General features: G+C 39.0%; 1 protein-coding gene across 1 annotated transcript; it reads right to left on the reverse strand.

The window, feature by feature from the left end:
- Positions 1-6,708: 6,708 nt before the first annotated feature.
- Positions 6,709-11,035, reverse strand: LOC113658272 (DNA fragmentation factor subunit alpha-like). The gene is given in 6 exon segments (XM_027170613.2): positions 6,709-7,137; positions 8,988-9,115; positions 9,341-9,527; positions 9,890-10,044; positions 10,124-10,279; positions 11,029-11,035. Coding segments are annotated over 6 exon segments (843 nt in total). The 3' UTR covers positions 6,709-6,927.
- Positions 11,036-11,264: the final 229 nt, after the last annotated feature.

The raw sequence follows: 11,264 nt of genomic DNA on the forward strand, positions 1-11,264 counted from the left end.
GTCCACCTCCACGACCTGTTTTGCGGGCTGTACCAAACACAGAACAGTCCGGAGGACGGAGTTCATTCAGATGGACGTAATCCGACTCGCGCTGCCAGGTCTTGGTCAGGCACATAATGTCTAAACATTCCTTGATAAAAACATCATTCAATATAAACGCTTTATTCGCTATAGAGTGAGCGTTCAGCAAGGCAACCCGAATCCGGTTTACGTTAACTCCAGCTAACTGGGGCGTATGGGCAATAGGTTCCGCTCCATTTTTTTCCCACACAGAGACACGGGACGCAGGACCCGCTCCCGTAAGCCCGGTATCTGGGCCTGTCGATTTGGAAAAGCTCGGCTATAGTGTGCATCGTAGAGAGGTGGCGTGACTACGACTACACCATATCCTGATGCGCTAATTGGAACCTGCAGCAGGCACCGCTCTACCTGTTCCAGTCCGGACCCACTCGGGGTAAACGTAGATGCCCGGTATCTCCTCAACCTCGTCTGAACACCCGCTCTGGAGCCTTGCTTTTTCCTCTGGCCACGTCCCTTAGACAGCAATAAATACTCCGGCGACGTCAACGAGCACTCAAAGACAGGCGAAAAAATCGGTTTGTACCGGGTCCAATTTCCATAGTCCTCCATAATAAGGTCTCTGATATGAAACAACGTGTGCCGATCATACTTAATAGCAGCCGACACACAATAGTTAGCTGACAGGGCTGATACAGCAACAAATAATACAAGTACAATCACAAATATACGAGAAAACAGAAACAAAAAAGGAGCGACAGCAAAGCCGAACACAGGCGCAATCTTGTCGTACGACATCTTGACAAGTGAGTGAGTGAGTGAGTGTGAGTGAGTGAGTTAGTGAGTAAGTGTGAGTGAGTGAGAGTGAGTGTAAATGTGTGAGAGTGTGAGTGTGTGAGTGAGTGTGTGAGTGAGTGAGTGAGTGAGTGTGTGAGAGTGTGAGTGAGTAAGTGTGAGTGAGTGAGAGTGTGAGTGAGTGAGTTAGTGAGTGAGTGAGTGAGAGTGAGTGAGTGTGTGAGAGTGTGAGTGAGTGAGTTAGTGAGTGAGAGTGAGTGTAAATATGTGAGAGTGTGAGTGAGTGAGTGAGTGTAGCATTATTTTCTGAAGCTAGTTTTGTGAATATAATAGAATTCTATAATGTGATTTATTGACACATTTTATTGTGAATAGAACAGAAATTTCCTCATTGATATAAAAACACATGACGATGTTAAAGTGAACACTGAAGTCATTACGGTGAGAGGATTTAAATGACTATCTATTTTTTCTGCTTTCAGCTTATGCCTGATTATAATGCTTATTCTGCATCTGGGTATGAAAACATTAAAACCAGCTCAATGTAAAACTGCTGAAGAGAAAGAATGAGTCAGAACTTCCTGCTTGAGCTGCTGAGTTGTTGAAGGACTGCTAGCCAGATATGTGTGTATGTGTTCAGCAATAGTTTTGTTTAATATAAAGTTGATTATTAGAAATGCAAATTATCTGTATGATGTATAAAGACAAATCATTATGATGATGATGATGATGAATTGCTTCTAATTTTATAGAGCTTAATTAATTGTTTCTTATCCATGTGAAAAATTATTTGTACTTGCGTAAACTGCGTACTCGGGTAACCTGCGTACTCGGGTAAACTGCGTACTCTGGTAGCCTGCGTACTCTGGTAAACTGCGTACTCGGGTAACCTGCGTACTCGGGTAACCTGCGTACTCGGGTAAACTGCGTACTCGGGTAACCTGCGTACTCGGGTAACCTGCGTACTCGGGTAACCTGCGTACTCGGGTAACCTGCGTACTCGGGTAAACTGCGTACTCGGGTAAACTGCGTACTCGGGTAACCTGCGTACTCGGGTAACCTGCGTACTCGGGTAACCTGCGTACTCGAGTAAACTGCGTACTCGGGTAACCTGCATACTCGGGTAACCTGCGTACTCGGGTAACCTGCGTACTCGAGTAACCTGCGTACTCGGGTAACCTGCGGACTCGGGTAACCTGCGTACTCGAGTAAACTGCGTACTCGGGTAACCTGCATACTCGGGTAACCTGCGCACTCGGGTAACTTGCGCACTCGGGTAACCTGCGTACTCGGGTAAACTGCGTAATCAGGTAAACTGCGTAATCAGGTAAACTGCGTACTCAGTTAATCTGCGTTTTTTTGTACTTTGTCTTGAAAAAGTATGAACTCTTACTTAAATGGTTCCACATTAGATAAAGATTAGATAAACTATAAAGTTTCTACACGTCATTACTCAAATTAACAGAACAGTGATCTTTATCGTGCTGGCATCATGTATTTATTGGTTTCACACCAGTTTTACTGAACTGTTTGGGAACTGAAAGAACTGACCAAACAGATTTGACTTCCTGAACTGAGAAGAGTTTATTGTTCTGATGGACTGGATAGGTTTACTTTTACATTCATTACAAAATTGATGAAACTGAAAAAAAAAAAGAAAAAAGATTGCAAATTAAAAGCTGTTAGTTTTAGTAATAGTAATGAAATTTAAAGTTCAGGAAGTCAAATCTGTTTCTTTCAGTTCCCAAACAGTTCTTTCAGTTCCCAAACAGTTCAGGAGAACTGGTGTAAAAACTATAAATACATGACGCCAGCATGAGAAAGAGCACTTTTCTGTTAATTTGAGTAATGACATGTAGAAACTTCATTTAACCAGGAGAAAAACTCAATGAAATTAAATATCTTTTATAAGAGTGACCTGGCTAAGCAGGCAACAGTGGAAGACACAATAAACATTAAAGACAACAACATTTAGAGATTAGATAGGCGTATTCCTAATCCATCTACTTTCTCCTCTAAAGGCATTTCAGAGGAAAAAAAGGTTAGAGTCTCATCTACTGTACAATCAGCCACAGCCTCAAGTCTTCATACCATTTTACATATTTATTTTATGACCTTTGGTGATGCTACTGTACTTCATACCTTAAAAATCCAAAATAATCCACCGTAAGTCATTTACAAACAAATTAAACATTTTTCTCTATTCAACATGTAATCCCTTTTATATAAAAAAACACTGTTTTTTTATTCATTTGTGTTTTTTATTGCTTTTTCTTTGTTTTCTGCTTGTGCTTCTTATTGATCCTATTGGTTTGACATCATGACATAGATGACCTGACATCATTCAAATATGGAACTTGGTAAATTCTGCTGCTTCTGCTGCTATAAAGTGTAAAGCATACATATAAATTATATTTATATATATATTGTGTAGCTCCTGATCCACATTAAGGCATTAAGGACAAAAAAATCATCTCAACATGCCAAACCTTGAGTCGGATGACCTACAACGGCACACAGACTTCATTGGACACATTTCACTCCTGTTAGCTAAAATCTTTAATCTGAGGCTTCAGTTGGTCCACAAGCTCTTCTGATGCAGTTATTCTTCCTTTTTTTGCAAAAAAAGCTCTCTCTACACGCGTGCGGGGGGGGGGATTACTTTGCACGTTTTGTGCAGCTACAGCATAGATATCACAAACTCATCTCAATATTCTTAAAATCTTAGTAAAAATGCAAAAATAGATTTGTGTTAAAGATTCTTTTGATTTGTATCTCATTTATCTCTTATAACAAAATGATTTTTAGAGAACAAAAATGGCTATATCTGTATTTACCTGGCTGCAAGGTGTGAATTATCCACTAGGTGACAGGAGAGCCATTTAAATCAAAGAGCCTTGAGCATTTCGATTGAACAAGACCTTATATTTCTGAGTATTTCAAAACACTTAGTTAAGATCAAGAATTCAGGCTATCTAATGTTTATACTTCCTGGTGATCCTGTTGCAGCATCCTGCAACCTCATCACTGTGGGCTGGGTTCGATTCCCAAGCAGGAGGGTAACCCAGCCACTGGAGAGCTCAGTGCTGGTCAAATTATCCAGGTAAAAAAGGGTATAAAGTCCAGGTAAAATTATAGGGTTGTGTCAGGAAGGACATCTGGGGTATAAACCCTTGTTAAATCAAGTGTTTGGACCAGATGAACCACTGTGGTGACCCCAGAAATGGAGCAGACAAAAGAACAACAACTGTGTAATGCTAATGTGGTAGCTCAGTGGTTGTGTTGTGCTAATGATCGGAAGGTCATGGGTTTGAACCCCACATCCACCCTGAGCAAGGCCCTTAACCCTCAGTTGCTCAGTTGTAAGTCACTCTGGATAAGGGTGTCTGCTAAATGCTGTAAATGTAATTATATTAGAATATTCTATATGTATTAAAAAGCATATGTTTAAAGACAATTAATCATTGTAGCTGGTTTAAAGACATTCATTCATTCTACAGGAGCAATACACCTTAAGACCTTTACTTTTAGACCTTCAGTGAGAAGAGGCCAACCATGTGAGGATCCTGAGGAATCTAGAGATGTACCAGCTCCAGTTGGATTCTGCTTCATAAGAATTCAAACATACAAAAGAGTACTGTAGAGTATCTGACTGCAGAAAGGACATTATTCATAATAACACTCTCTGGTGTTTCTAACAGTTTTTATAATCATACCCTCCAGAGTCAGCCATATGAGGATGATGTTCACTTTTGAGTCTGGTTCCTCTCAAGGTTTCTTCCTCTTCCATCTAAGGGAGTTTTTCCTCACCACAGTCACCTTAGTCACCTAAGGCTTTTCATTAGGGATAAATACAAACACATTTAAATTTAAGACTATTATTAATCTTGGATTTTTGTATATTAATCTTTGTATAATAAACTTTCTGTACCATATTTCTTCTGTTTTTTAAAGCTGCTTTGAGACAATATCCATTGTTAAAAGTGCTATACAAATAAAATTGATTTGATTTGAATAATTAATGTTATGTTGATGTATTATAATCACATCATGATGCAGGGCATAAACATGACATGATGTTATCAAATCTTATGATTTTTTGTTGATGTCAATTTTATTTTAATTGAAATTAACACCTCCATGGTTGGGGGTTCGATTCCCGCCTCCACCTTGTGTGTGTGGAGTTTGCATGTTCTCCCAGTGCCTCCGGGTACTCCGGTTTCCTCCCCCGGTCCAAAGACATGCATGGTAGGTTGATTGGCATCTCTGGAAAATTGTCTGTAGTGTGTGAGTGAATGAGAGTGTGTGTGTGCCCTGTGATGGGTTGGCACTCCGTCCAGGGTGTATCCTGCCTCGATGCCAGATGACGCCTGGCACAGGCTCACCGTGACACGAGAAGTTCGGATAAGCGGTAGAAAATGAATGAATGAATGTTTATATCCATCTAGGTTTAAATACATTAGCAAAGAAAATGTCTGTCAGATGTCATTTGCTCAGTGATAATAAATTAAATATGACGTGTTAAAGGAAAGAAAGTGAAAGAGTCAGTTTTCGGTTACAAACTAAATGCCATTCTTTTCCAGTTCCAGCATTTCTTCATGAGTGATGGTTTTGAATATTATAGTGGTCTGGGAAACACCAGCTGAAAAAAAGGCAAATGTTTTTTTTTTTTTCATACTTGGAGTAAATTACCAGAATGATGTGTATATATTTTATTTCATTTTTCATCTTGCCTGTCATTCTATAAAGACCATGTTGGATATGGACTACAGATGTCAAACAGCTTGCCAGCTAAACATGATTTCTTCATGCACTGAACGTCAGGCTTTGATCAAGACGTAGGACATAAAGCCTGAATCAAATGAAGTGAAATGGGCCTAAGCCTGATCAGTTCAGTTAGTAATCACATACTGGCTGTTAACACGTCCGTGGTGCTTCTCATCCAGTCAGAATAAAACCTCAAAAGCAAATTTCTCCTTTTTCACTTGTGGGTGAAAATAAAATGCTTTACTTATGGTTAAGATGCATGAGAAAAGAAAAACAGATTTCACTTCATGAAAGCCTATAGTTTTGTGATCTATTTAACAAAGAAGAATGAATTTTAACCGTGTAAAAGGTACTCCAAGCTGATGGACATACAGAACAAGACTCCTGCTATATTCAGGTCTAAATGAATGCCATATTTCGTTTGGTACGGTCACTAAATCACAAAGCTTTTTATTTTTATTCTTTTATTATTTTTTCTTTTTATAAAATCTTTCCAAATGCCTGAAACTTTATGATAAAGTTCTTTATGGTAAAGTGCCACAATGCAATTGACTAGCTTTTACTAATCAGGTCATAATGAGTAAATCTGCTCCCGTTAGGCAGAAGTTAGAGACGAAGAGTCGATTAAATTCCATATAATTTGTTTGAAATCTCTGATGTCCACACTCCTGTGCTTTCAGTCGCTGTGGTTAAACACAGACCCGAAGCAATGACATTATATTGCTATGAGACAAAGTATATTGTAAATCACTCAGTAAGTCATGTGGTAGTTGTAACTAATGAGGTTCAGTGGAATCAATGCTTAATTAGCTCACCTTTAACACCTGTTATTTTTTTATTCTTCCTTGGAGTCTTGGTGCCGCTGTGCCATATAAGGGATAATATTCTGAGTGAACTTCTCCAGCTTTTAAACTAATTCCATACTGTATACAATGATATTCAAGAATTCACATAAAAAAGTTAAGATTGATATGTTTTATTATATTTTTTTAGCATTGTGGTAAAGTAGATATATAAAATGTCACAGTTAAAATAACAGATTTTCATTTTGCTTGTAAATCTTAGACATAAAAATTGTATTTTCTTTATGTGCATCAAAGCAGTGGAATATACACCAGTGGTGCAAACATCACGTCACATTTTTGCAGGTAAATAAACTACGAGCTTTAAACTGAACCGAATACAAAGCTACTTTATGTGAGAAATTTGTCTGAGCAGATAATAAGCCAATTCTTAACACATATGATCTTAAAAATTATATCCAATTTTTTAAGTATCAAAATGAATATAACTAGACAAAACAATATACACATGTGTATCTCCAGAGAAGTTAAAACTGTGCTTCGGTTATTTTCGACGTTTAGCTCTGGTCTCCTCTTTCTGTGGTTGTGTTGTGGAATCGGTGCACTGTGAGTGAGCGCTGAGCGACTGCATGACTTGGACCTGCTGCAGACGTTTACTCAGCTCTTCTTCACAGGCCTGTAGTAACACCATAGTCCTGCCTCTGTCCCAGCCCAGCTCGTCCATCATCGTCTCCACTCCCTGCCTAAGCACCATCTACACAAGTTTAGCACATAGTAAAAAGATTCACTCACTGTGTATGTACTGGAGCAAGTGTGTTATGAGCAGTTTCCCCTGTTAAAAGATCGATCTTCATTTCCATGCTTCAATGCAGAGTTTTGATTCTGATCAATTGTGTGAATTACAGTGACTAAAAACTGAAAAACAAAGTAAGCAGGGTTGTAAAATAGGCTGCGTTGGTGTGATTTGTTTAAAATAATCCTGATGCTTCATACTATTATTAATGAATTCATGTGAGCAAAATAACGAAAACATTGCAGCAATGACTTCAGCTTATTTGCTGACACTAATAAGGAATAATGTTGTACACTATTTTTACCTCAACCAATGCACATCTGTCTCGTACTTGTCTCAACAAGCCTATAGCCTGAGTGACTTTTTTCTTTTTTGAATTTCCGTATTCCAGATAAAGAGTGTGAACATGAACCGCAGTTTGACGCATACCTTTTACGGGTCTTACGAAGTCAAAGTGGCCACTAGGGGATGACCCAGAAACAAGCTTCAATTCAACTTTAAAGCATCAAATCCTCCAAAAACACGAAAAAACCTATTTACCTATTAAAGTTTATACTCTCAATATTTTTTTAAGCCCACACACAAAGCATAATATGATTCACAGCCTTCATACAATTAGAAAAAAAAATTGGACAAAACTGACCTAGGTGGCGCTAGACCTGTTTTTCCCTTACCTTTAGACGCGTCTCTTTCTTCACTGGGGTAATATATTCCAAAACAAATGATCCACAAAAATCCACACAGGTCCAAGGAATTGAAGCCTTTTAATCCAAAACGCTCTGGTCGCGCCGCAAATATTCCGTTAGTGTTCTGAAAACTGGAAACAGAAGTGCGCCATTATCTCGTTTTGCCGCTCTAACTTCTAATTGGGATATTCAAAAATTCAAAGTCATATTTACATTAAATTACATTTACATTAAATACGTCATATTTATAGCCCAGGTCCTAACGAATCAAATAAGCCCTCATTTGAGCCAATCGGTGCTTGTATGGCAGAGATAGACGGCTGAGAAGCCAATGATGGCATGACCTCATTTTTGGGAACCCGCCTTTGACTGACAATTACTCCTTCCAATAGCAATGAAATGGGCTGGGACCTATACAGCTGTTTAGCCAATAAGCAGACGATTCCAGCGCTATGCGGCATGCCGTATGTTCTTTGCCTGTGTCTGCGTGAACTGGATGCGCAGAAGAATTCTTGCGTAATCCCTGAACTTTTGTCCCTCTCACAGCTCAGGGTGTCAAGTTACAGGCCTTTTATCACACCAGAGTGATAGAGAAATAGTCTAGGCTTGTTTATGGCCTTTCAGACTGAGCATGCAGCCTTTTATTTCAAAGTTATATAGTAAACAAGTACACAAAAATGCTGCACCAGACGACCATGTCCGTAGAAAAATATTTTTATTGAAGCCATTTTTGGGTCTTTTGACTTTTTTGGTGAAAGCCAAGACATGTGGCTATGACCCTCAGTTGTTATTTGGTCCCTAGCATGTTCCAGAAAAATAAGATTAATCAATTTATCAGGTAAACAACCCAGGCGGAAATGAAAAACTTCCATTCTAGCCCCTGTAACTTTGTGCCAGTAAGGCCTAGAATCAATCTAGTTTCTGAAACTAGAGAATCTCTTCTTTCAAATGAGACCAGGCTCACCCTTGTGTGTCAAAGTATGTGGGAGCTGTACCACTTTTTGTTGGGTAGGTCATGTAGGCGAAAAACCTGCAAAAGGGGGGCAATGCTTAAAGGTGTTCAAAATGTAGATATTTAACTAGTGTAAAAAAGCTTGTGAAGAGACACCTTTGAAGGTCCCGTACCTGCAGTTCCTCGTTGGAGAGTCTCGTTTCAGGGCTTGTTTTGCCCTTCAAAACCAGCAGTGTCCTAGAGTTAAACCCTACAGCTGAGTCCACCTCAATGCAATCCACCTCATCCTGTGCTGTTTCACCTGCAACACATCAGACCTATTAAAATATTGGAATACTGTTGGGTTGTATAAAAGCTTCCTGCATTGTCACCAACATCTGAGGTATATTCTGAATACACTATAGTGCACTTCATTGTTCAGGAACAGTTTGCACTTTCACAGCACAATGGCACCACCTCTAGGTTTCTATAAGACATTAATTATATTTCCAGTCAATGTCACTAATAATAGCGTCTCTCATTCTACCTTGTTGCAAATCTTGACTGCGCTCTTTCTCCACAACCTTCAGATAGAGCTGCAGCAGCTCTTTGGACTGTCGTTCCTATTCTCTGGGGCCCAGCACTCTCTGCAAGGTGTCTTGTAAATCACGGGTTTTCTGTTCTGTGAAAGTGAGCGCTGAGGCCAGGACTGCACAGGGTACAGCCACCAGACTCTGTAACAAACCCACACATGAAAGCACACACTTACAGTGCTGTGAAACTCGCAACTCAGAAAGTGTGGATTCATTGTCTTTAACAGCGGAACTAAGACCAGTCCCTCTGCTATGCTGCAGACTGTATTGTATTGTATTGTGTATGTGTTCACAGCAACTTTGACGCTTCCTCATAATCTATGGTGGTGTTATTTATTAATAAAAATGAATGTCGTTGTAAGAGGATTCAACTGCATCACACGACCCTGTCATTGATTATGTTCTTATAAGGAGTTATGTAAGGGAGGAAACATGACTGCGTGCCCACTCTTGTTGTATTCTTTACATAACCGACTCTTTCTTGAAAAAAAGGTTCAACACACCTCTAGATCAGCCTCAGACATGAGAACGATGCTGGCCAGGTCCTGTCTCAGTTGATCAGCTAAACTGTGCCAGGGTTCTACATCTCCATGCGTGCCGTCTACTGCGTCAGTGCCCGTGTCAAACGATCGCATGAGCCATGCCGTGCCTCCATCAACTACAGAGAACAACAATCCCAATCAGGGTTTGAAATTGAGATTGGCATCATAGAAAAACTTTTCACCCAAAGACATTACATCGCTTTGCAGGCTTCCACATCTCTTTATCTTGCAAGAACATGAATTTGGTATTCGGGGGAAGACACAAGAAGTAAGCATCATCTTCCACAACGGTTCCATCATCGTCGAGCACCACGGACACAACGGTTGAGTTGTAGTCCAATGCTTCACTACCTTCAGGAAAACACACAAAAAAGATTAATACTACAAATTAGAGCAGAACTTTTAGAAGAAGAAAAAACTGAAGAAATTATCAGAATCACCAGAATGATCATCATCATTATCATCAGAAGAAGAACAATAAGCAGAAGTGGAAAGATTATCTGAAGTTAACAAACCTTAACAAAGACCTGCTTTACTCAGACAAGCAGCTACTAGCATCAGACATTCCCTCTCTTTTTTCCCCCAAGCGTCAGATCATATGGATCATATTACAAATAAGAACCAACTCTTTTGGACTCTTTTCCATTTTTCTCTAAATGATTTTATTAGAAACGAATAATGAATAAAATAAATGAATCAGGAAAAAGATACCATTTATTTATAATTTAAAAACGACTTATATAAATTAAATACAGTACATTAACAATCATATACAGGGAAAAAGATAGAGAGGAATTAAAAACAGGCAGAAAGAAAGAAAGAAAGAAGGAAAGAAAGAAAGAAAGAAAGAAAGAAAGAAAGAAAGAAAGAAAGAAAGAAAGAAAGAAAGAAAATAAAAATAAAGAATGAATCAAGAGTCGATTCAATGAGCCGCATCGATGGCAGAAAACGACACATCAGTAGAAGCAAATTTCTCGTACAATGAAAACGCGTTATGGATTTATATTTAATATTGCATTTATATTTAATATTATATTTAATACTTCCTTGAATCCCAATTTACTTTATACTTTATTGGTATTACACTACATAGGACAAACCCGCCATTATATTTAACCCTCTGTAGTGTGCTTGTATAGGGCAGTACATTGGAACCATAGACATATACACTAGATGTCGCCTTGTATAGGGCAGTACATTGGAACGAATGCGTCAATTGAGCCGCCATCTTGGTACGGGGGACCCCCTCCTCTTAATGCATTAGCGTCAATGTAGGCAAAGACATAAAATCACCATAAAACGTCATGAATGCGATTTCTAGTTCTTTTTTGGTTCA

Source organism: Tachysurus fulvidraco, chromosome 23 (genome assembly GCF_022655615.1).
Source record: "Tachysurus fulvidraco isolate hzauxx_2018 chromosome 23, HZAU_PFXX_2.0, whole genome shotgun sequence".
Lineage (NCBI taxonomy): Eukaryota > Metazoa > Chordata > Actinopteri > Siluriformes > Bagridae > Tachysurus > Tachysurus fulvidraco.